The sequence below is a fragment of the Felis catus genome, chromosome B1 (assembly GCF_018350175.1).
Source record: "Felis catus isolate Fca126 chromosome B1, F.catus_Fca126_mat1.0, whole genome shotgun sequence".
Lineage (NCBI taxonomy): Eukaryota > Metazoa > Chordata > Mammalia > Carnivora > Felidae > Felis > Felis catus.
Genome location: NC_058371.1, coordinates 200,909,318 through 200,935,223, shown reverse-complemented (window position 1 = coordinate 200,935,223; position 25,906 = coordinate 200,909,318). Strand labels below are relative to the sequence as shown.

Sequence of the window (25,906 nt, the reverse complement as noted above, 5' to 3'; positions counted from 1 at the left end):
GGGGGGGCGGTCTGAGGATGAGGGGGTTCCGCGGTCTAGCGACAGCAGGTCCGAAAAAGAAGGAGGTCGGGAGCTCCGTCCCAGGAGCCGGGGGGAGGGGGGACCCCCAGACGCCAGTGGCCCCCAGGTGGAGGGGCCCCGGGTTTCGGTGGTTCCCGAAGTGGAGGGCGCACAGGGGTCGGGGACCCCGAAGTGGAGGGGGACCCGGGGTTAGGAGGCCCCGAGGTGGAGAGGGTCCCGAAGTGGAGGGGTCTCCCGGGGGTCGATGGCCCCCCGATGGTGCACAGGGTCCTGCAGGTCGGCGGTCAGGGACCCGCAAGGTGGAGGGGTCCCTGCAGGGCAGCATGCGCGCGTCAAGCCAGCTCCCCTCCGGCCCGGGGAACCCCGCGCGTCTGAAGGACAAAACTTTTCGTCAAGTTCCGGAAAAGGAGCGTGTCGCGCGCGCGTCTCTCGGAGAGGCTGACGAGCCGGGAGCCGCCGGGCCCCGCAATGTCGCCCGGGCCCCACGCTCTCCCCCCGGTGCGGGGCGCGGCGGCGGCCAGGCGGCAAGGGGGCCGCCGGTGCAGGACCCGAACCCGCGCGCCCGGGCCCGGCCCGCCTCCCGCTCCCGCCGACGCAGCAGCAGGTGGCAGCAGCCCCGCGCGTCCCGTCCCCCACCCTCCCGCGCGGCGCGGCCCCCGCCGGAGGCCCTCAGTACCGGAGTTAGCGCGGCTCCGACGCCATCTCCGGGGCCCGCGGGCCCGCAGCCCAGGACCCCCGGGACCCGCGACCTGTGCGGCGAGGACGCTGGGCGCGCGGCAGGCTGTGGGCCGGGCAGGCAGGTGCGCGCGAGCTGCCCGGGGCCAACAGCGGCGCGCGCCCTCGCCCCGCCCCCTGATCCGCTCCGCCCCCTGATCCGCTCCGCCCCGCGCGCCCTCGCCCCGCCCCCTGCCGGCCGCCGCCGCTCTTCCGCCCGGCTGCCGCCCCCCGCCGCGCCGCCGCCGCTCCTCGAGCTCGACGCTCGCCCTGCTGCCACTCCTCGGCCGCTCGCCCGCCCCCTGCGGGCCCCGGAGCGGCGTCGCCGACCCTTTTCTCTCCCGAGGGCCCAGCGGAGCCTCGAGGGGAGGCCCGAGAGGATCTTCGGGTCCGCACAGCGCCGGTGGACACCCGCCAGAGGCCTCCGTACCTGGTCGGCTCCACCCGCGGCCATCTTGGAAGTGGGAAGCGGCCGGGAGGGGGAAGGGGCACGAGCGGGCAGGGACCAGGCCTGAGGAGCCGAGCGGCGGAGCGCATCGATGGGCTCCCCTGCCCTGGGGCAGGTGTGCGAGGCGGGCGGATCCAGGCCAGGCCCCGGTCATCCTGGCCTGGCCTTAGTCTCTCGGTCTGTTAAACGGGCTTTTCTGGTAGTTCTCCTTTGTCGAGCTGTGACACGGTACTTAGCGCCGTTGTTCCCAGACTTGGCTGCACCTTAGTATCGCCTGAGGATTTTGAAAATTCCGATGCCCTTGCCGCGCCCCACGCCGATTAAATCACAGTCTCCAGAGGCAAGATAGTTTGGGAACCGCTGGCCTGGCGTGTGTGTGCGTTATTTGGCATCAGCACTGCAGAAACTCCAGAGACAGGGTCTGTGATCATACAGAGTGGGAGAGGAGGTCGCAGGCCACAGGTCCCAGGAGGGACAGGCAGGGAGAGAGGTCAGAAGCCAGATGCTGGGCCCGGACAGCCTTCCAGGACCTGCAAAGCCCTGAATGAGAATGCTCTCCTTAGCTGGTTAACTGATCCTAGCTCGTCCCCCTTCCAAAATCTAGGCTCCCGGGGCCAAAGCGGGCTTATCCTGTGTACTGCTAGATTCCCTGGGCCTGGCACATAGTTGGGGCACTTAAATATTTGTTGAATTGTTATATTCTGGGGACACGGAGAGCAGAAGACAGACTTAAGTGGCTGGGACCCAGGGCTGTCACTGGCAGAATTACCAGAGCGGAAACCTCAGGCGATCAGCTAAATCTAAAGGAGGATTTGAACTGGCAGAGGGTCAGGGACAGGAAGGGTAATCTCTCCTTCACGGAAAGCATCTGGAAGCCTGCATTGGAGGATTACTCTGCCCGGAGCTGTGGTCATTAGTGTTGGCCAAGGAACCCCTAGCTTGTTTCTCCTGCCTGCGTGCTAGGTCTAAAAACTCAGCAACTGTTAGTTACAATGGCAGGAGGGGCCTCTTACAGTGCTTGGTGCATAATAGAAGTTTTACAAATGCCTACATTTCTGGGTGGTATTAAGGAAAAATAATGCCAGGTCTCCTTCAAACCCCAACATGCCTTCCCCAGCTTATTAAAGAAACAACAACAACAAAAAACCCCACTAACAGGAAAGTACAGACTTGCTTCTGACCTGACTCAATTAGCAATTTAATAAACAGGATTAACGTCAGCTTTCACAGTGTTCCTTGCAACTCCCCAAATCCCTTCCAGCCCTCATTCTGAGTCTTAGGGTTTTAAAACCCCACAATGACTAGGAACCATTGTTCTGAATCCAGAACCAAAAAAAATGTATGACCCACAGACTTGCCTTTGGCGCCCTCTGTCTGCCTTTTCCTCACCCTTTCCCCCATCCTGCTGCCCACCCCCAGCTCCCTGCCCAAGCCCAGAGTCCCTCCCTGGGCCCCCCGCCCCAGTCATTGACACCCTCAGGGAGGCTAACAAAAGTACAAGGAACCAGATAAGCTGTGTGGGCGTCCGCACTCCTCCCGGAACCCTAGCATCTCCCAGCCCCCATCTGTGATACGGGCACAATTATGTAGGGTGTCCCACCTCTGCCGCCTCACTGCTGACTGCCTTGGCGAAGCCATCCAGGCTCCCCCGTGCAGACTGGACCCCGGAATTTCCCAGAATGATGCTCACTACAGTGGTTCCCGTGAGGGCCGCAAAGCCATTGCAGAGGAGCGAGCGGTGGCCGTCAGCTCCCTCCGCTCAGTTCCAGGCCTGGGACTGGCCGACCCCTCCCCGGCTGTGCCCAGAAGCCTTCCTGCCCGCCCCAGCTTGCCCCACCTACAAGGCTCAAGGCACCTTCACCGCCCAAGTTGTGTGAGGGTTAGAGACAAAAGAAATGGCAGTGACGGCTAAATGTAAAAAATTGTCTGGCTTTGTCAGTTTCTGGCATGTTTGAGGAGCTCTTGGCACCTCCCCAGTAATATAATGCGGAGAAAGTGTGTTGGTCAAAGGTGGGGGGAGGGGTGCTGGGAGTCCTCAGAGACCCCACCCCATGGAAGGTCATCTTCAAGCCTTGACCTCTGAGCCTCCCTGGCAGGGAGGCTTCCTAAGCAGGAGCAGGTGTCTGATACCCATGGAAACCACCCCTATACCAGCCCCATGCTGGGCACTGGCCACACCAGAGCCACTGACCCCCCACAGTTCCTGCCCTCACGATCCCCAGTCTCAAGGGGCGGATAGACAGGTCACCTCCCAATTCAGCCCCATCTCCTTGTAGGGAACATGGTTAACCGACCAGATGCAGACCCCAGAGGGTCATAAACACAGCGTCAGGACGCTGACAGGTCCTCAAGGCCATCCCTCAGAGGGGAAACTGAGGCCCAGAGGGCAAGTGGGGTAGGAGGTGGGCACAGGACGCGGCCAGAGGTCTCCTGCCCTGCCAAACCACCTTTGCATCCCTTCTCAGGAGAGGGGGATCTAGTCTCCCAAACACACATTTTCTCAGACTCTTCCTCAGCCCCCAAATGTGAGCTCCGTAAACATTTGTTGATGGATGAATAAATGTTGCCCGTGGCTGGCCCCGTACCCGGTGCCATCCCAGCTGCTCTGTGCCCTCCTGGCTGTTCACCCCATTAGCACAGTTGAGCCCCACAGCCTACCAAGCTGGCTCAGTGACTGGCCTTTTGCAGGTAAGGAAACGGGCGCTGGGCAGTGAGGCTGCTCGGCTGGGAGCCCCAAGCTCGTTTTCCGCTGTGCAGAAGCTCTCGCCCGCTCGCCATCCTCCCGCCCACCCTCCGCCACCCCAGCCTCTGTTCAGAGCCACCAGGGCCAGACTGTCCCCACGAGGTGGAGGCGGAGTGAACAGCTTGGTTTATTTCCAAGGAGCATTCCCCTGGCCACGCGTTTTCAGAAACCCACCAGAAAGCATGTCCTTTCTGCCTTTATTCCTTGTTGCGTTAACCTCCTTCACCAGGGACACGGGAGCGCCCATTTTCTTGGAAACAGTGCCTGGAATTTGGGGTTCTCTTGTTGCTTCTGGAAATCGAGCGAAATGATTAAAAAACAACAACAGAAAACGGAGACGGGGCTAGCCCCGAGGGCTGGAGGTCAGCCTTCCCACAACCTCAGGCCCAGAGAAGAAAACCAGAGACAGAGACTGAACGGTGCCAGGACCAGAGAAGCCACCGTGAGCCTCCGCACTTTGCTGCGAGACGCAGGCCTCAGGCCCGCACCCCAGAGCCATCAACCGGTACTCTACCCACTGTTTTTTTTTGTTTTGGCTTTTTAAAGTCTATTTTTCGAGAGAGCGAGAAAGAGCGGGGGAGGGGCAGAGAGCGGGAAACAGAATCCCAAGCAGGCTCCGCACCGCCAGCCACAGAGCTGGACTTGGGGCTCGATGTCATGAACCCCGTGAGATGCTGCCCTGAGCCGAAACCGAGCCTGGGACGCTTAACCAACCGAGCTGGTGCCCCACTCACAGTTTTAACGGGTGCAGCGACCTGTTTCCTACCAGTAGTAGATTAAAATCAGTGAATGCAGGGAGGCAGAACTGGTAGTAACACAGTCACGAACAAGGGAAGGCACGGCTCCAACAAAGGAGAAAGCAAAAGAAAAAAATTATAACATAGAATCTCTTTGGTCTAATAACACACCTGAAAGGAGCTACCCTGATAAAGTTGCCCCAGGGGCCTGGGCGGCTCACTCAGTGAAGCGTCTGACTTCAGCTCAGGTCATGATCTCGAGGTCTGTGGGTTCAAGCCCCGTGTCAAGTTCTGTGCTGACAGCTCAGAGCCTGGAGCCTGCTTTGGATTCTGTGTCTCCCTCTCTCTCCGCCTCACCTGCCCACGCTCCTCTCTCTCTCTCAAAAATAAATTTAAAACAACATTACAGTATAATCAAAGAGTATGGAATATTCCACAGGCATTAACAGGAAGAAACGCTGACGTGAGTGAGTATCAGAACACAAATGATGATCTTCTGTCCCTACACACTTTGAAACTGTTAGATTTCCCGACAAGTACGTGCTCTGTTTATAACGAAGACGTACTAAGATGCTCACTGATGGGGAACCAGTGGATTTCAAGAAGCACAGTCAACCTTCGGATGAGGGCTGTGCGGCCCGGGCCCCTTCGTACGGAAGCCCTGAGATAAACGAGGCAAACCCCATTCCCGGGCTCGTGCTCCGAGAGGCTGGGGACTCCGTGCACCGCCAGACAACGCAACAGAGCCGCGTGCCTGTGGTCTGCGTGGTCCACGCTCTGCAACAGCGTCTCCAACCGTTCTAGCAACCCTATGAGGCTGTACTGTTGCCCCATTTTACTGGGAACGCTTGACCCCAGGTGGATCTGGCCCCACATCAAAGGTCGCTCATTCCCAGAGCACCCCACATAATAGATGAGAAAAAGGGAGTTACGATGAAACCAGTGGACCTTCCAACTTACGGAATGCATGGCCTTGCTGGGGCGAGGGGGAGCCCCCCGGGGGCCCCCTGTGGCCTCTGGCTTCCTGAATCTTAAGAGGTGCCCAGGACTGGAGGCCTTTAAGGCTGTGGATATGAAGGAAACAGAAACTGCCTGGGGGTGGAGATCCGCGTTCCAGCATACCACAGTGGAATTTTCCAAATAGCCTCGTTTTTTAAAGGCATCACTCAGTCGCCTGCCACTGCCACCATCAGAAAGCAGAGCCTGATTTAGAAGCTGTGGGGTCAGGCCCCATGTGGGAGCGCACGAGGAGGGTGCAGAGGGGGCAGCTCCGTCCCACACGTGATGATCCACCGTGGGCCACCCCTCGTGGCCACCCGTGAGGCTCCGTCACCGGGCCCGAGGTCTCTCCAGACTCAACCCAGACTACCTGGGTTGTCCTCACATCCGGGCTATTGCCCCGGCTCTGCCCTCTACCCGGAAGCCCTGACTCCCTTCTTCCTCTAGGTCCCGGGCCCTCCAGTGAGTGACTCCCAGTGTTACCCTGGGTGCTGCCGTCCCCCAGCAGCCGCACCCCGTGTTGGGCTCCCGGCCGCCCTCCCGGATACCCCGTTGCCTTGTAGGGTCTCCGCACAGTCCTCCGGTCCCTCGGAGGCAGCCGGGACCCACACCGAGGAGGGCAGACCACACCTCATGTGTGTCTGCCCCCTTCATCCCCGCACCTGCCTGGGTCACAGAGAAGAAACTGAGGCTCAGACAGGGGAACCTTCCAGCCCAAGTCCCCACCGCAGCTAAGTACACGGGCAGGATCTGAACCTCCTGCCCCAGGGGGTGAGACCCCACCCACACTACACTCACCCCTCGCTGAGTCTTGGTTTGCTCACCTGTAAAGTGGGGATGGCCGTCGATCACCACATCCGTGGGCTCTTGGGAGGACTTGGGAAGACAGGGCTCCTGGGGAGACGGGGGGCCGAGTGGGATCAGGGAGGGGCAGGTGGGGGTCTGCGCGCAGGAGGGGGCACGCGCAGCACCACTCAGAGGAGATGAGGGGGTGGGTTCCGGGGCGCACGGACTCGGGTCCACACTCTGGGGGACACAGAGGCCGGCCAGCCTGCCTCAGCTCCCCATCAGGGCTCCAAGCAGGTGTCTGAACCGAAAACGTACAAGTGCAAGAGGCCCCCACAAGCCCCTCCAGAGGCTTATGCGGGGAGACCACGGAGGGTGAGAAAAGAGGCCCAGGTTCAGAGCCAGGACCCGGGGCGCCGTCCCAGGCTAACGGCTCACGACACCGGTGTGCTGATGCGGGAGGGGAGGGGAGTTTAACACATCTGGCGGGAGCCCCGAGGTCTGAAAGGTGGGAAGGCTCTTCTGTCTGCCCCGCATCAGCCTGGCCCTGGGAAGTGAAGCCCAGCCAGGCTTTGGGCCACTCGTGTAGGGGCGCGGACACTGACCCCTCCCTGGGGCAGACAGGGCGTGAAAGCCTTGCTATCCGTCGGCCTCTAGGAACCCAGGGGAGGGGCGCCAGTGCAGGCAGGGGTCTGCAGGCTCCAGGCTCCAAGCTGTGTCAGCCCAGAGCCCCACGCGGGGCTCGAACCCACCAACTGGGACATTCGAAGTCGGACGCTTAACCGCCTGAGCCACCCAGGTGGCACGGGAACGGTCCCTTCTGACCCCACCTGGACTCGTCAGAGTTAGGCTCCACTGCTGAGCGAAAACCTCACTTTCCCCACTTCGGACTTACTTGTTTTCATCTTCAGAACCAGTGTAATTGTGGAAGGTGTCAAATCTCTACCAAGGAGCCATCACGGTGCAGTGAAGCCCCAGGCCCACAGCTCAACCCTGACCTTCCCCACACACGGGGGTCTATTTTCCCTGCACTTTGAAGTGTATCTCAGGTCACAGCCTGGTCTATGCACATCCCCGGCAGCAGTCTTTTTCTTGGCCTTCTTCTGTGTTTCGATTCCTGTTTCAGAGAATGGTGGAGGCTGGTGAAGAAATACGGACCGTGTCGGGCCATGCTGGTCTCCTCCGTGTCGCCCAGTGTCGGTGGATGTGCTGCTCAAGTGGGCACAAAACTGTCAGCACACCTGATAAAATTAACAAGGATTCCTCAATATATCCCAACGTCCCAATTATCTTTAAAAATGTCTTTTTATAGCAGCCAAATCAAGTTTCAAAGGCAACAAACTGCACTTGGAACATAGATCTCCCACATCCCTTTTAATCTAAATAGTTCCCCCTTTGATGGGGCGCCTGGGGGGGCTTAGCCGGTTAAGCGTCCGACTTCGGCACAGGTCATGATTTCACCGTCTGTGAGTTTGAGCCCCGAGTCGGGCTCTGTGCTGACAGCTGGAAGCCTGGAGCCTGCTTCGGATTGTGTCTCCCTCTCTCTCTGCCCCTCCCCTGCTCATGTGTCTCTCTCTCTCAAAAAATAAATAAACATTAAAAAATTAAAAAAAAAATAGTTCCCCCTTTGAAACAAAAGCAAAAATGAACTCTTGGGACCTCATCAAGATAAAAAGCTTCTGCAGAGAGAAAGAAACAAGCAACAACACTAAAAGGCAGCTGATGGAAGGGAAGAAGATATTTGCAAATGACATATTGGATAAAGGGTTAACCGACTATAAAGAACTTATCAAAACTCAACACCCCCAAAAAATAATAATCCAGTGAAGAAATGGGCAAAAGACATGAACAGACACTTCTCCAAAGAAGACATCCAGATGGCCAACAGACACATGAAAAGATGCTCCACGTCACTCATCATCAGGGAAATAGAAATCAAAACCACCATGAGATACCACCTCGCACCTGTCAGAATGGGTAACATGAACAACTCAGGCAACGACAGATGTTGGCGAGGAAGCGGAGAGAGGGGAACCCTCTTGCGCCATCGGTGGGAGTGCAAACTGGTCCAGCCACTCTGGAGAACAGTGTGGAGGTCCCTGAGCAGGTTGAAAATAGAACTACCCTAAGACGAGCAAGTGCACTACCAGTCGTATCAAGAATGAAATGTTGCCATTCGCCACGACATGGATGGTTCTAGAGTGTATTCCACTACGCAAAATAAGTCAGAGAAAGACAAATACCATATGATTACTTTCCTACATGGAATCTAAGAAACAAAACAGAGGAACATAAGGGACGGGTGGGAACAGAAGAGAGGGAAACTATAGGAGTCTCTCTTTTTTCGGAAGAATCTATTCATTTTTTTAAAAAGTTTATTTTTATTTATTTTGAGAGAGAGAGAGAAAGCAAGCAAGGGAGGGGCAGAGAGAGAGAGAATCCCAAGCAGGCTCTGTGCTGTCAGTGCAGAGTTGGACGTGGGGTTTGAACTCATGAACCGTGAGATCATGACCTGAGCCGAAATCAAGAGTCGGATGCTTACCCAACAGACACACCCAGATGCCCCCAAATCATAAGGGACTCTTAATGATAGAGAAAAAACTGAGGGTTGAGGGAGGGAGGTGGGTGGGGGATGGGCTGGATGGGTGATGGGCATTAAGGAGGGCACTTGTGATGAATCACTAGATTCTATTCCTGAAACCAATCATTGCACTCTATGTTAACTAACTAGAATTTAAACAAAAATTTGAAAAGAAAGACAAATAAATAGTTCCTCCTTTGTTTCTCCTGTGCCATATATTTGTTGGTGACACGGGATCGCGTATCTTGTGGAATTTTCCACATTGTGGATTCGCCTGGTGGTGGCATTTAGCAAGCTCCTCTCCCCCCACCATTTCCTACAAACTTAGACTTTCATCTCAAGCAGTGGTTCTCAGCCGAGGGCGATTTTGCCCCCAGAGGACATTTGGCCAAGTCCTCTGAAACGGGTCCCTTGGGAAGCTCTGATTTGGGGACAGAAGCAGGGACCCGTCTCGGGGTCACTCCGAGAGCCCAAATGTGTACTTCCTATATGTCCAATGAGGAGTCAGCGGCTCGCCTCACTTTGAGAGATGTCACCTTGGACTAGCGGGTCCCCATGCTGTCAGTGTCACCACCTGATGGGTTAGCATCATCCCGGTCTAACCACGAGGGCTGCAGAATATGGGGAGACCTGTGATTTTTAGCGGAATGCAGTTATGACTTTAATGCTCCCTCACACACAGTTTACAAAGGGCTTTTCCATCCAGGACCAAATAGCCAAACTCACTGCTATGCTGGAGGCGGGCTGGATGATCGCCGAATGATTTTCTCCAGACGAGGAGTCGGGTCAGAACAGGGACACGGCCTGTGTAAGACCCGGTAGGTCAGCAATAGCACCAGGCTAAGCCCAGACAGGTTCACCTGCCCAGAGCTCCATTCACAGGAGTCTCCTGAGCTCGCCCGACTGTAGGAAAGGGAGGAAATGCCACCGCGAGCCTCTTTTAAAAGCTGCAAAAGTTCTAGAAGATTCTCTCGTGTCAGCTGATTCTAAAATCTCTCTCCATAGGTGGGGGGATGGGCTAAACGGGTGATGGGCATTAAGGGGGGAGGGCACCTGTGATGAGTGCTGGGTTTTATATGTAAGTGATGAATCACTAAATTTTACACCTGAAACCACTGTTACACTGTATGTTAAACTAGCTTGGATTTAAATAAAATTTAAAAATCATATAAAAATAAAAATGCTTTTGAAAAATAAAAGAATCCCTATCCAACCTCGGAGACCACTGTTCCGCCCAGAACGAAATGGTGCCCCTGTTCACACCCCTTCATGCTCCCCGTGACCTCTAGGATGAACCCTTCCCAAGAGGCATTCAAGGCCCCTCACAGACTGACCCCTCCCACCTCCCCACCTCCGTCTCTTCCCGAATCACCGTCCCCACCCCCGCCATCCCCACCTGGACGCTGCCGGTCAGACTCCCATCCACTCACAGAGATGCTGGTGTGGTTTGACCAGTTGACTCTGGTGGCCACTAGAGGGGAAATCGCACCTTCTCAGCACCTATACGTGCTTTCCTCTAAACCTGGCATAGGTCTCCCCTTTCTGGTTTTACAGAGGAGGAAACCGAGGCTGGAGAGTGTGAATGGCTTGCCAAGGGCCACATGGCGCGAGTTAGGACTAATGGCTGGAGGCAGTTGGCCCTGGGAAGGGAGGGTGGAGGCTCCTCGCTGCACACTCCATCCGGTTTCCTAGGCCCAGGGAGGCTGTGCCCGAGCAGCGGTTTCCCCTGCTTTCCGCGATCGGTGGCCAAAGCCGGAAAGCCAGACGCTGCCAAGAAGGAAACCACTCTGTCAGCTGCCCATCTGGACAGTGAGTGATGGCTGGAGACAGAGCCTCTCCAGATGAAACGGGTAACTCACTCTGGAGGAAGCGCCACGCTCCCTCCGAGTGTGTAGAATCAGCGGTCGTGCCTCCCTCCTCCCCGTGCCCTGCCCGGAGATGCCACGTGACCTTGGCGAGGCCGCCCGGCCGGTCGGGGCCGAGCTGGGCCTCACCACCAGCCTCACCGCGGGACTTCCCGTGGCCCCAGACGGGCTTCCAGGCAGGGAAATTCAGGGGTAAGATAAGGAAGAGTCTTCTGATGTAGAGGGCTCCCGGGACTTGGAGGGGTCCTCACCCCCGCCCTCAAACCCCTTTAGGAATGGTCGTGGCCCGGGTGGGCTGGAGAGACCCTCTGAAGGTTACATAGGAGAGATGGAGAGGACGCTGTAGGACCTTTATGGCCAAAGAACCAGGGCTGAAGGAGGTTTACGGACTTAGAAAAATAAAACGTATTACCGGCACCAGCTTTTGGGCCCGGCACACAGTAGGATCCTCATACAGATCTGTTGAACGAACGAATGTTTCCAAACCCTATTTGAGACCAAGGCCAGAGATCAATGTTTCCTCCCAATTAGCAGCTTAATGCCAACATGAAGACACCCGGGCCCCCAAAAGACCCCAACTCGCGGTCCCCAAGGCTCACCAGCCTTGTCCGGGTAACAATGTCACCCGTGATGGCACTAAGTTTGGGAGAAGCGTATGTGAGTGGGGGTGACCCAGGTTCAGCGTGAGGAAGTCACCCAGAGATCAGTGTCTCTCCATTTCCTTCCCCCTCCCCCCTGCTCAGGAAGGGGCGGTGCAGGTGGGGGGTGGGCGTCTGGGCACACTGGAGGGGGGTGGTGGGGAGGAGCCCAGGACCACCAGACCGGCATCCTGGCGAGGCCCTTATGCGGTGAAGGGCAGGGGGGAGCCGGGAGGGGGCTGCCAGGTGCCTGCAGGCTCCCCAGGGTGGGGCATCGAGGCCTTGCAGGTGGGGGGGAGGGGGGGGTAGCGACCAGATCAGGAGCGCAGGGCAGTGAGGAGCCAAGGGCCGGGTCTGCCACTGACAGTTGGGGGTCCCGCACGTCTCTGAGCATTTCCCAGGTCCGTGATCACTGGGCCGGAGTGAGGCCTGAGAGCGTCAGGTGGCCTAGCAGGGAGCCAGGGCACCGGGCTGCCCTTCATCGCTGGCTGGCAGCGTGCGTTTGCAGGAGGATGCGGTGGACACGGTTGACATTTGTGACCAGCGGGAGTTGGGGCCCCTGGCCTGTGAGAGGAGCTGGAGTCAAGCCGGGAAGGGGGTCAGGACTTGCCCGAGGCCCTCGATGACCCCCAGGGAGCCATGGGGTGGAGCCTGGGATTTAGGGCACCCGGGCCAGGCCTCCTTCAATGCCCCTTCCTCCTCTGCAGAGGGAGAAGGCAGCAAAGGAAGAAGCCGTCCCCTGGCTGGGCCAGCGGCCTCAGGCTCCCCCACCAGGCCAGGCCCACGGTGGGTCAGGTTCCCACGGGGGGTCTCCCCTCTGCCTGGGGGTCTGAGGAGGGGCTGGGGCAGTGGAGGAGGGGCGGCCACAGGGGCGGGAAGGCAGGCCCCGGGCCCCAGACCCTGCGGCAGACTGCAAGCTCCGCACGGGACGGGCCTGAATGGCTGGGAAGGGCCCGGACGCCGGGGACATGCTCTGGCTGAGGCAGTGGTCGGGTCAGAGCAGGAGCCCGGGGGTCGGCGAGGGAAGTGGGGCTGACTGGCCCACGACACAGAGGTGTGTGGAGCCGGACAGAAGCCTGCGGAGATGGAACTCCCCGGACCGTGCCATGAAGTGGCCCCACGTCTCAGCTGCAGCCGCCCACGTGCCTGCCCCTTCACCCCAGACTCCGCTCTGACGGGCCCCCCGGCCCGGACACCACCCGGAGCAGGGGGGACAGTGGCACCTCACCCCTGAGGCCGGGGCTTTGCTCCCCCCGCCATCGATGCAGCAGGGGAAGGAAGGGGCCGCCTGGGGATGGGAGCTCCTTCCGAGAGGTACCGACGGGGGTGCGACAGCCTCCCGGGCGGCCGCTCCAGGACCGCACCTCGCGGACTGTGTCCTCGCTGCCCGGCTGTGTCAGTTCCTCTTTACAACCGACTCCACGGGACGCACGGTTACGGTCGCCACTTACACGCAGTTCGAATCTTGGCTCCACCTTCCAGCGGGTGCCAGACCTTAGCGAGCGCCTCGGTTTTGCCGCCTGTAAAACGGGGCAAACGCACCCACCTCGCGGGGTTAACAGGGCAGGACACCTGGAAGAAGGCCACAGGCAGGCGGACACCGTCCCGGTGTGAGGCGGTGGCATTCCCGCCAGTCACCGCTCATCAGTCGGGTGGGGCGACCGCTCCTGACCGCGTCTCTCCCACACCAGTGACGCAAGGCCGGTGGCGGGAAACTGGGGGCGGCTGTGACTCGGCAGCTCCCTTCCCGGCCTCTGTGCCCGCAACAGAGCCCGCCCGTGATGCCATCCACCCGCCGGCTGGGCCCTTCTTTCCGTTCCCGGACTGCTGGGCAGACACAGGCCACCGGGCGCTGCACGGCCACTTACCCACGTGCCCGGAGTCTGCCGGGGGTGGCGTCTGGGGTGACAGGAGCAGCAGCATCAGTCACAAGAGCAGCGGCTGAACGCTTGGTGTACTTTGAGAGAGGGCTTTACGCCCTGGGTGTGAGCGGCACTCGGCTGTGATGTCACAGTCCCGGGGACAGAGCCCAAGCTCCGGGTGGTCACGCGAGGAGCAGAGGCCCAGCCCGGCACCCCCACCCCCCCGCTGGGAAGCAAGTACGCGGGCCACGGGGCGCAGCTTCCGGGGACGATCCGCGCACCTGCACAGGGGACCTCCCTGCTGCTCTAACATCCTCCAGTCCTGCCTCGGGCACTTCCGGGGAGCTGGCTCTCCGTGCCACCTCCCCGCCCGAGTGGGCACTGCTGCTCTACCGGTGAGGGCTCAGGTCACACCCCTGCAGTCATGATTAAGGTAGACAGATCCTGAGGGCGCCTGGGGGGCTCAGTCGGTTAAGCGCCTGACTCCTGGTTTCGGCTCAGGTCGCGATCTCACGGTTTGGGAGTTTGAGTCCCGCGTCAGGCTTCACGCTGACGGTGCGGAGCCTGCTTGGGATTCTCTCTCTCCCTCTCTGCCCCTCCCCCTGCTCACTTTCCCGCTCAAAATAAATGTTAAAAACTTAAAAATAAAAAAAGAGGTAGATCCTGGAGGTCTCCTGAATCCCAGCGACCGGTCAGTCAGAAGCTAACACTGAGAGTGCTTACTAGGCAAGAGACCCTTTTGTAAGCATTTGACTTGCATCAGTTTACCCAATGTCACACAGCCAGCAGTTGGACCTAGGTTTCCACATTAAGAGGGCACTTATCCAGGGGTCACTTCAGATATGGGGTGCAGGGTGGGGGGGGGCACGGGATAGGGGTTTTATAACAAAAGGAGTTGGGGCTGCCGTCCAACTAGCTGGTAAAAAATGAGGCTGAGTCCTTAAGCCTCACTCCTGGTATAAAATACACACGCTTCAAGGATCAACTCTACAGGGGCGCCTGGCTGGGCCAGTCGGTAGAGCACACGACTCTTGATCTCCGTCCAGGTCGTGAGTTCAAGCCCCACCACGGGGCATGAAGCTTACTTAAGGGGAAAAAAAAAAAAATCAATTCTACATAAAGTATATGGGTTCTAGAAAAACACAGAAACGTATTTTTATACTCTTTTAAAGGTGAAGAAAGCATTTAAAAAACATGCCTACACATCCCAGAAACCATAAAAAAAATGGATAAAACAAAATTTAAATGATTCTCCTCCGCCCCAGATTAAAGACAATGCCAACCTGAAAAGGCACTGGCCTCAAATAACCCGAGCTGAGTGTCCGCTGACAGGTGGAGAGAAACAGGACGGACAAGGGGCGGGGGACGCTATGACAGGCACGGGTGTTCCACAGGCTGGGGGTCTCCCTTCAGGAGTGAGCGTACAAGGGCACACGGGTTTGAAGGTGTCCGCAGAAGTGCTATTCAGGATACGGAATACACATAAAAGGCACGTTCTTAAATGTTGAGCAATGAGGAAAGTGTTGTTATCTACAGACTGGACTAATGCAGCTATAAAAAGTTAAACAGGTCTACAATTCCTGCCACGAAAAGACATCTGAGTAGACACCTATTTCCCACGTCACGGGGCAGTGTAGTTCCACCCTGTGCTATAAGCTTCTCTCCGTATGTTCAAACATACATTCAGCCGTCGAGAAAAGTGTTTTTGCAGAAATGTTAGCAGCGACCATCTCACGGCAATGGAAGTAGAGTTTTCCCTATACTTTTAAAAATACACTGATTTCTTTTTCTACGATAAACATCGATGTTTATATGTACTCCCCGTCCCGCCCCCTCCCCCCGGAACAAAAAGACGAAGTTTTGTCTACAGCTACAGACAGAAATCCGTGTTCTGTGCAAGATTCAGGTAGTTGGGGGGAGGGAGGAGGGATGGACCCATTTCTCAGCAGACCACCCCCCTCCCTCTGCGGCAAAGCAGCAGGCCAACACTTTGAGCGAGGCCCGTAAGAGCTAAACCAGCTTCTTCTGAACGAGGTGAACCGGCCACTTCCCACCTCCCGCCGCCCGGAGCTGAGACAGGCCGCGGCTCTTCAGAAAAGAGCCTTTGCTGTGATAAATGAAGACAACCAACCGTTTTCAAATTTTTTATTTGGTGTTAACTCCACAAGAAAACAAAAAATCAGTTACTCTGGTGTACGTGAAATCAGCACAATACAACCACGGGGAAACAATCTCAGCCCAGGAATGGAAACCGGGTACTTCAGTGCTACGGGTACGCAATGCGCTTCATACCACAGTGCGTTTCAGCGTTTTGCCAACTTTTTAAAAAATGCTTTTTCTTTGTGATCATCCATTCACAAAACTAAAAACCACACTTTCAACTCTGCTGCTGAAAGCCTCCAGGCTTCAGCCACTTAGCTATGAAAACAAATAAATACATAATCTGTTAATCCCCCTGCCCACTTATAATCCAACCCCATCCCCCCCCCTCCCGCCCCCCCCGTGGAAGATGCAGGGTCTTCCTACCGGTGCGAAGGGAAGTCGGCACCTTTGCCACCTGGAGCCCTGTCTTGGTAAAAAGCAGCTGTCCAAAATCAACTGAGCTAAAGGTTGTGTCTGAAATATATTTATTTGGTCTCTGCTACATTAAGCAACGATTTCTAGAATGATCATCACCGTAGTGATTTTAGGAATTTACAACTTCCAATTCTTTTTTGCCTTTGCTGTTAAATTGTATTTCAGTGCAGATGCTAATCACTTTTTAGGAAGCTCCGGAAGAAAGAAAAATACATAAAACCTTATAAAGTCTGTAAATAAATAACAGCAACGTAAACCTTACACACGCGCGCGCACACGCACACACACGCACACACACCCACTTTAAAGTGTCAAAAGATGTGCTGTATAAAAACAAACCCTGCCGTGTGGCGAGATCCGAGCCAACCGTCCATCAGGTCTCTCACAGCGAGGACACACACAACCGGGACGACCCCAGAGCCTCGGGGTCGCTCGCCCGTGTCATCAACGACGAGAAGGGCAACACCACCCAGCGCTCGAAGCCCATCAGGGATTCCTCGGCCACTTCGCCCCCAGCCGGTCACCGCACGCGTGTGCTGCCCGCCGAGGGCAGTGGTGACGCGGTCTCGTCTGTGTCACGCTTTTCTGCCATTCCTGACGATACAGACGTGCCAAACTGATGCTACAAACTAGGTTGTTTTGTTTTGTCTTTTTCGTAAGGAGTTAGTTTAAAAGGAAACACAATCTGGTTTGACAAACACCGCTCCTCCCAGCTTCACCTGCTGCCCGGCGGCGTGAAAGCGCGAGGAAGTGGCCATCGTGAGTGGACGGGACTGGTGTGAGACGGACTGACCCCTGGGTCCCCACGAGAGCGGAAAGCGAGTCCCATGAAGCAATCGCACAGGTGTGGGAGAAACTGTTACTCCCCCCGCCCCCAACCCACCACACAGAACTTGCCCAGAACATTCTCTCAAACACAAAATGAGATCTAAGCTCTACTAAAATCACAACCACAACGGGAGCTAGCTGCAGCAGCCGAGGTTTCTTCGGGGTGACGAGGTGGCCTTTACTGCACGTCAGACGTTTATCATTTAGAGTTCTGGAGGCTTCGAGTCAATGGAGGTCACCAGCAAACCATAATCTGCAACTAAGATCCAAACCACAAACAACCCGGAAGGGGTGTTTTGGCAAAAACGTAACCGCAACGTAAGAACGGGCTGGGGGTACGCTCTCCACCCCGCTGGGCCTCGTACGCCACCCGACACCCCAAAGCCTTGGCTCCTTCAGCTAGCAAGAAATCACACACCACAGTATCTTCCATGATACTTGAGGGGGAAAATCCTAAGATAGAAAACACAGTATCGTGTAAGTCTCTAAAAGCACACCCTTGCGGTTCCTACTTCAAATGTACATGAGATCTGACTGAATGAAGACGGTGGATGAGTCACTCATGCTTCCCTCCTGCCTTCAGGAAGGCACCGATCCATTGCAGGGGTAGGTGTCTATGTCCCAGTTCTTAGAGAACAAAGCCTAAAGGTCCCAAAGCTCAAGTCTCTGGAGAGCGGAAGTGGTTGCGGACACCGCGGTGCTAGGGTAACAGTGACCGGGCTGCAGCCAGCAGGACCGTAGCTGCAGTCAAGATGCGGAACGCAGGGCTACTCCTAGACAAGCACATGCACACCCATTCTGGATTTGACAACACAATCTAGTCTATTTCAAATAGCCAAGAATTTAACAGCTTGGAGGAAAAAAAAAAAAAGTTCAACAGGATAGCTGTCCTCAACTCTAAAATAAGCAAGAAGAGAAAGATAATTACTGATCTGAATCAGTTAATTGAAGAAGAACCCTAAGTTGTTGTTTTAGATTAACAGGCCTCACAAAAGGGTAATTTGCCATCACAGATCGTTTTCAAAAATTAATTTGCACTACGCTGCAGGTTTAGAGATGAGTTCGAGAAAAGAGCTCCTCTTCGCCAGGGTCCGCCCACTCGCCCCCACCGTCCGAGCCGGAGCCTTCCGAGCCGGAGCTGGCGCTGGAGGAGATCTTTCTGTGGAAGCCGTTGGGTTTTGCTCCGGCATTTCTCTCTCCTGCACACCTTGCTTCATAAACAGAAGACACCTGGGATGAAAGGAACAGTTTCAACAGATCAAAAGCCAGGTTTTTTTCACAAGGGCTACGCGAAACACTCTTGACACAGAGATCAAGTAACAAGTCCATGGTTTTCTCGGGGAGAGTTACACACCATGAAGTTTCGCTGCTTCAAAGCAAAACCACCTCTCCTTCCTGATCCGTAAGGCGTCCAGAACCCTAACTCGATATGTTCGGTCCCTGGGACAAAACGTTCTGTATGTCAGGGCTGCCCAGAAACAGCAGTCTAAGTGCCGACCACGGGTGGGGACGAGGCTGGGCACGGGGACCCCCGCCCTGCCGTGTCTCCCTGCCACGCGGGGAGAGCCCCCAGCAAGCAGACCAACCAACGCAACCACACGCTGCGGTGCAAACCAGGCGACGTGGCCAACGGGGAAGGGGAGAAGGGACACACACACACACTCCAGACAGGTGGGCAGGGAAAGAGCTCTTCCAAAGAGTCCTCAGCTGAAGGTGGAAAAGTGAGGCCCATAGGAGTAAGAGCCAGAGGTTGTCCGGGAGCCTGGCCTCAGACACGGAGTCCTACAAACCCCCTGTCGTGTGGGACAGTCCCCCCACCCCCCCACACCAGGTGGTCAGCACCTCTGTCCCCCAGGACACTAAATGCAAATGGCAGCCCTTCCCTAGTCACAGGAACGACCAGTGCCCACCCCCAACTCAGGCAGAGTGATCAGCAACAGCACCCTCCCTCCACAGCAACTAGCGATGGTCCCCGACCCCCGAGGCGACTACCAAGGCCTCCTTCCCTCCCCCCACAGTAGCCGGCAACGTGCCACCCCCCCAACCGGCCGCTTCCCCCCCCCCACCGTCACCTTAATTAGCAACGTCCCCACCCCCATAGCAACCAGCTCGCCCCGTCACGGCAACCAGCGGCACCACCTCCCCCCAGCCACAGGAACTAGCGGCCCCCCCGGTCATACTTATGACACCCCCATTTCCAGTTGGGCAGCGCCACCCCTGGTTGGGCCCCTGAGGCGGAAGCAGAAAGACAGCTGCGCGGAAGGAGGGAGAAGGGAGGGTTCGAGGCCAGAGGCACGTGAGGGCAGAGCGCAGTGACAAGAGGCCACCGTGGTTAGGAGCGTGAGTCGCAGAGTCCCAGCAGAGGCTACGGCTCAGGTCTGCACTTGCGGCCAGACACGCGGTCCCCAGTCTGTGCGGAACAGCACAGTGGCGGCACCGGTCGGGCATCGCGAGGGCCAGCGAGGGGACACCCGACCCAGACGGGGCACGGGTGACGAGGCGGAAAGAGGTGCAACAGCTGACGGGTGGGGCGGGACGGCGTGTGCAGGTGACAGAGGCCGGACAGCAGTGGCTGAGCTTGGGTGCGGCAGGGCGCCATTCGCTGAGGGGGGACAGACTGGTGGGGGGAGGCCCACAGGCCTGTGGGTGATTTGGGGGAAAGTCCTCGCAGGACCTGAGCTGACACGGAGAAGACAGACACGTTTCCTTCGGTTCATCGGCCTGCCTGCCGGGAGCTCGTAGAAACCCGACGCGGCCCGGTGCCGGGGCTGAGACCAGAGTGCCGCACTGGGCGTGTGGAGGGGACAGGAAGGCAGAGTCCGGCCACGGAGCCCAGCTCGAGGGCTCTGTGGTGGTGCCCACCCAAGGGCTCGTTGGGGAGCGACAGGTCCACCAAGTGGTGGGCAGAAATGCCTGGGGCGGCGCTGGAAAGGACAGGCTGGGGGAGCGAAGGAGGGGCTGTGGGAAGCCTTGGAGGTAAGCAGACGAGGAGGGAGGCGATGCAGACGTGGGCTGAGGGCCACGGGGAGGAGGAAGGTCACACCCACAGAGCTGGGTGACCCGGGACAGTGGGCGGGCGGGTGGGCGGGAGCTCCCAGGGCTCTCGGGCGGTAGCCTGAGTGGCAGAGATGGGGGTGGGGGGGGGGTGTGTGTGGCCGTTAGTAAGTTAGTAAGGAGGACAGTCCACTTACCCTATTAAAATCTAATGGACGCTCTTCGTTACTGGGCATGTCTTTACCATCTGGACACTCTTCTATACCATTCTCTCCCTTGGCATTTGTATAACATTCTTAATCATTTTGAATGGAGAAGGGAAAAGAGGGAGAGGGGGGGAAATTTCATTAAGACATGGTTATGAAACATACATTCCTGTGTCATTTTTTGCTGACAAGTCAGATCAGTTAGGTCTACCAGCCCTTCGGCGAGTTGGACTAGTCACTAAGAGCAGACACGGTCACCACTGGCCAGCCAGGTGTGCACGAGCAAACTGCTACGCCCATTTAAAAATTCTGATAAACCGTTTATCGAGTTTTTGAAAAATAGGCTGGCATAACACACACGCCTGTCATCTCACCGTGAGACACCCGTTCAGCAAATACTCGCACCTGTAATGTGACAGGCCCTGGGAACACAGGACGAAGACCAACAAGGCCAAGCTCTCAAGAGCGTATGGAGCGGGAAGGGAGACCGACGATATACCGTGCGTGGTCACATGACAAACAAGCAGACAGGAGGAAGTGACGAGAGAGAGCAGCAGCCTTGTTTGCTCCCCCCAAGTCCACACCCCGCTGAAGGATGCCGTTACGGTATCTGGACAACAGGGAAGGGAAAGGCGGCTAGTGGTTTGGGTAGGTATGCGGCCCCCAGAAGGGGATGGGTCTGGAGGCTACGATTAGGAGGAATCGGCAATCGTCGAGCGCAAAGCTTCTCAACGCTGGAGCTTTAAGCAGAGTCTGCCCAGGCCCCACGTGAAACCCCGACTGAGCCGCGCGCTGGGCCAGGGTCCAGGCAGCAGCTGCGACAAGCCCCCCGGGTGGTTCTGACGCCCTCCTGTCTTTGTCTAGACCAGCCCCCGCACCCCTGCACAGACACAGTGCCGGCCTGACACAGACCCTGGCTTTGAATCCCCGTGTCCAAGTCCCCTAATGCCCCCAACCGAGCATCCGTTTCCCGCCGCCTGCGGTCCAGCTCCGGGGCGTTCAAAGGCATGGCGCGCTCCCCGTGCGTGAGACCAGGGACGATAGGGTCGGCGCTCCAGGACTGCTGTGCCCAAGGGACGGCCTTTCACCGAGGCCGCACCGGCCGCACCACACTCCCCATGACCTCTAGCTCTCTCTGCTGTCTCAGGACCTCGAAGTTACCAGCTCGGGCTCTGGGACTAGACGGACGTCACAGCGGATCCTCCGTTCTGCCACACACCTGTGACGTGACACGGCAGATCACTGTACCTCTTTTGAGCCCCAGCTCCCGCATCTCTGACACGGGGTCCCCCCTCGCCCTCACGCAGTCCTGTGCGAGGTAAAGAGACGACGCGTGTGCAGCCCCAAATGTGGCACCGGCACTCAGTGACACCTTCTACCGCTGCTATGAACCCAGACCCGGGCTTATTCATCCCTTCTGGGCAGTCACCGGACCAAGTTCTCGCAGTCCCCACGCCCCACCCAGTTCGTTACCACGTGAACCAGGTGAGCGAGTGTATCAGGGAAGGTGACTAGTTCCTGGACTAGAAGACGCGCCCAGACAGCTGCATCCAACCCCGCCGCGATCCTTCCTGTCCCGCTTTAGGAATTCTGTACGTCCAAAAGGAGTCTGTGCTGAGCGCGGACGACGTTCCTCACGATCCTCACGTGCACGGTCCCCACGTTCTAGGCTAGGACCACGCACCAGTCCCACGCCATGCGCGCCACTCCTCGTAAGTATCCCCTCGGGGAGGCACGATCTGCAGCCTCCTTTTACAAACGATGGAGACACAGAAGGCCTGGCCACGGCCCAAAGGTCTGGCAATGGAAGCACTGGAGTCCTGCTCCGTTTTGTCTCCACGGAGTCCCCGCACGGCCTTCTCTGTTAAGACTAAGTAATACCCGCACTTACAATGAGCCTTCCAAACATCTCAACTCCAGTGCGGGAGAGCTCTAGAGACCCCCATCCGGGAAGATCTGTCAGGACAGAGTGTGCAGGGCCCTGGTGCTCCGGCTCCTTGCTTCTGGCCGACCCCGTCCCCCACCGCACTCTCACGCGGTTCCCCCTTGGCCGGGCCCCCCATTCGGGCGCCGAATGCATCCAGCTCCCGCACCAGCCAGGGCTTCTCACGGGGCACCTCTCCCTGCAGGTAGCCCCAATTGTCACACGGCTCGTGTCCCTGCCCTCTCCGGTCTCTGCACAGACATCCCCACAATCAGGAGAGCAGGAAGGAGGGCCGTCTGCCTCTGCGTTCCCAGTGCCTGGCACGAGGGCGCGGAAGACATGCTTGCCGCGTGGTCGCACGTGTGAACGCACGGCAAGGCCGGCAGGAGGCAGGGTGCGGGGCGTGGGCCTCCAGGCCAGATGGGCGCCCCCGCCGCAGGGCACCTGGCGCTGCCCTACTGTCGAAGGGCACGGCCCCTGCTCCTTCCCATCGAGGCCGAAAGCTTCCAGGTCAGCCCCTTAGAGCAGCACACGCTCATTATCAATCATCAGCCACGCTGGAAGCTTCAGGGGCAGAGGGGAAGGCGGAGGCTGCCTGGTTTCCTGGCTGACCAGCTCCTGAGACCGCACGCCCCCGCCCCCACCCCCACCCCCACAGGCCGACAGAAGGCGGCTGTGGCGCCACCATCAGCACAAGGCAACTGTGCAGGGATTTAATGCAGTTGTGAGTGGAAGGTCGTTCAAAAGCCTGGTGAACGTTACTCATCCACTGAGAATTTCTGTATTTGCCACCTCACAATTAAAAAAGCATCACGCACTGACCATCGCTTACGGCACCTACCTGGGACTGTACTGGTCACCAAGGACCCACAGCTCAGAGTCGGGACGGACTCCTTACTAACACACGAAACTAGACTAAGGCTGTGCAGACGGCCCTTGACACACTAACAAAAGCACGAACTCAGTGTCTGAAAAATCACCCTAACCTCCCAGAAGGATTGGTCTTCCTAGACCCCTGGCCCTGCCTGCTGCCACATCCCTCTCTCCCTCTGGCACTTTCTGGGTGGTCCTCTCACTGCCCTACTCTGGGCACTCAGCCTCCCCTACCTGTATTCCTGTTAACTCATCTCTGACTTAACACTCACCCGGTGCAGCACGATGGACATACGTCAAGGCCAGATTTGTGCTCCCATCACCCCGGCGCCCCCCTGGGCACCGAGTACAGACAGCTACTACAGAGAACGAAGCTTCTGGACCACAGGAAGACAGCCTGGACGCAAGCCTGAGCTCAATGGCTAATATGCATGATTCAGACAAAGTACCAAACCTGAATCTTAGAGCTTCCTCATCTGAAAACTTCAGCTGACATCTCACAAGGCTATTGTGGGGCCTACGTATAAGAAAAGATTGAGAGCACCTGGTAAATAATAAAAGGGGACCCAGATATTAGCTAATGCTAAGGCAACAGGCCTTTAATAAATGCGGTTAGGTAAACAAAGATGCTAAAACTGAGGCCCTCGCCCTACACTTTGGGACCCAGCGAGCCTCTGGGAAGGAAGAAGGCGAGCTGTGGGGGAGGCGATTTGAGGCTCACAGAATAGAGAGAAGCAACCACCCTGCCTCCCGCCCGGGCGGAGAGGCCGAGCTGCAAAGGGAGGCCAGCGCGGGCGTTCTGAGCGCCGGAGTGCGCGAGGCCTGGTGGCCAGTGAGGGGTGTCACTGGCTCCACGTTCGTTACAAAACAACTGGAGACGTGACAGACCTGCGGACGTATAAATGCTAACAGACGGTTTACGTGCTCCTTCCGGCTCTAACGGGGGAGACCAGACGCTGCAGCCGACAGGAGCCCCCGAGACAGGAGCCCAGAGTCTGCCTCGCCCACCCCCTGGCGCGAGCCCACGGCCTTCACAGTCCTCACCTCGCCCCGGACTTCAGGTCAGGACTTTCTATAGCTTCTGGGCATGCTCACCCGAGAAGCCCACAGACCAAATGTGCTGCTGCCCCATGTCCCCCACCGCCAGCCCCCAGCCCCACCCTGCTGCTCAGCCCTCACAGACTCACTTCAGCGAGCCCCGGCCTCCTCTCCAAAACCTCTCCTCGCCGCTCCCCCATCTACTCCCCCAGCAGCGCCTGAGGCCAGGCACTGACCCTGTCACTCGCAGACCCCTGCAGGAGCCTAGAGCCCCAGTCGGTACCTTCGGCTTTTCAACTGCTCCTCAATTCCCTCTCCGCTCTGCTGATAGAATGGTTTTAAAACACACACCTGGGGGCACCTGGGTGACTCACTCGGTTAAGTGGCAGACTCTCGGTTTCGGCTCAGGCCATGATCTCACAGTTTCGTGAGTTCAAGCCGCGCATCGGGCTCCGTGCTGACGGTGCGGAGCCTGCTAGGGTCTCTCTTTCTCTGCGTCCCTCCCCCACTCTCTCAAAATTAATAAATCAAAAAAATTTTTTTTAAATAATAAAACACACCTCTGCCGAGATACCCTCCAATTCGCAATCTTTTAAACAACCTTCCCTTCCTGCAGGTTAAACCTGACCTAATTCGGCAGAGCTCCCAAACCTCCCGATGGGCTCCTTCCCTGTCTGCCTCTCCAGCCTCAGCTTACAACCCAGCTGGGCCCGATGGGTCCCTGTTCCCTCCACCTGCCAGAGATCCTCTTGCCCCAGCATAGGCTGTTCTCTTTCACGGGCTCTGCCCTTGCCCGGCATCCCCATCTGGGCGTCTTCCTGAAGATCCCCCCATAGCTGATGATTTCTGCCCCACGATTCACTGGGATCCTGCCCAGATGCGGTCAAAGGTCGGTCCTGCTTTTAGGTATCCGAATGCCTTTCCCCACATCAGGCTAAGGGCAGGATGTAGTTCTCATCTCTGTGTCTCCAGTGTCTCACAAATGCTGGCTACACGAAAGCCTCTTGGTAAATGTTTTCTGGACTGATACTCATAGTGGAAGAATTGCTCGTAACGAATTAGAAATCTGAACGAAAGAATCAATGACCTACCTTCACACTCTGACGCAGGAAAAAGAGGAGAGTACAAGGCTTTTTCCCACCAAGTCTGTTTTTCTTGACTTCTATTCATTCCTTGAACATCAGTGTTCAATACAGGAAACTGTTGAGGTTAAACGAACACAGAAAAAAGTTTACAAGCTTTCAGGATAAAAGAGAAAATTCAAGCATTATTAACTATGAACTATAAATCCAGGATTTTTAAATGATGACTATTTTTTTTTTTTGAAGTAGGCTTCATGCGTCTGACTTCAGCTCAGGTCATGATCTCACGGTCTGTGAGTTCGAGCCCCGCGTCGGGCTCTGTGCTGACAGCTCAGAGCCTGGAGCCTGTTTCAGATTCTGTGTCTCCCTCTCTCTGACCCTCCCCCATTCATGCTCTGTCTCTGTCTCTGTCTCTCTCTCAAAAATAAATAAATGTTAAAAAAAAAAAAAAAATTTAAAGTAGGCTTCATGCCCAGCACAGAGCACAATGTGGAAGCCTGAACTCACGACCCTGAGATCGAGACCTGATCTGAGATCAAGAGTTGGACGCTTAACCGACTTGAGCCACCCAGACACCCCAAACTAACATTTGTTTTTGTGTTTTTAATACTATTCTAGACAAGGTGAATTTATTTATTTTAAAGATTCTATTTTTAAGTAATCTCTACACCCATTGTGGGTCTTGAACCCAAGCGCCCCAACAAGGTGAATTTAAAAAGCCAAAGTGTTCGTAGCACATAAAAGAAGTTTTTCTTAAGAAGCGTTTATATTGGAAGTGGAATGAAAATCTTCTTAGAGACACAACAAAAACTCTTATGAGGCAGACTATTCCCCATAAACATCCCCAGGTAAGGCAAATTTCTGTATTTTGGAAATGCAGAGAAGTAACAGGGCGGTCCCAAGTCTCCACTGGTGTGCAGTGTTCTGGAGAAAAGGGAGGACCCTCTTCTTCACGCGCGCGGGCAGGAGGGAGTCGAAGACGATGCGGGA

General features: G+C 56.8%; 2 protein-coding genes across 20 annotated transcripts in view; both read right to left on the bottom strand.

The window, feature by feature from the left end:
* TBC1D14 (TBC1 domain family member 14) overlaps positions 1 to 1,256 on the bottom strand; it is a 112,195-nt gene extending 110,939 nt beyond the window's left edge. For 2 of the 4 annotated variants that reach the window (XM_011281956.4, XM_023253336.2), the window contains exon 1: positions 1,166 to 1,255. The gene's annotated coding sequence lies outside the window, so the exon portion shown is untranslated. Of the gene's footprint in view, positions 1 to 697; positions 853 to 1,165 lie in introns of those variants that run through there. The other 2 variants (XM_023253337.2, XM_023253338.2) reach the window with 2 other exon arrangements.
* A 2,850-nt stretch (positions 1,257 to 4,106) lies between these two features.
* The window catches only part of KIAA0232 (uncharacterized protein KIAA0232 homolog), a 98,411-nt gene continuing 76,611 nt past the window's right edge, over positions 4,107 to 25,906 (bottom strand). For 8 of the 16 annotated variants that reach the window (XM_045056635.1, XM_045056629.1, XM_045056633.1 and 5 more), the window contains 3 exons: positions 24,926 to 25,034; positions 19,991 to 20,088; positions 15,525 to 18,029 (listed from right to left, as the gene is read on the bottom strand). In XM_045056635.1, the coding sequence (XP_044912570.1) occupies positions 17,850 to 18,029; positions 19,991 to 20,088; positions 24,926 to 25,034 (387 nt within the window). In that variant the 3' untranslated portion in view covers positions 15,525 to 17,849. Of the gene's footprint in view, positions 7,690 to 15,524; positions 18,030 to 19,990; positions 20,089 to 24,925; positions 25,035 to 25,906 lie in introns of those variants that run through there. The other 8 variants (XR_006597264.1, XR_006597267.1, XM_045056638.1 and 5 more) reach the window with 6 other exon arrangements.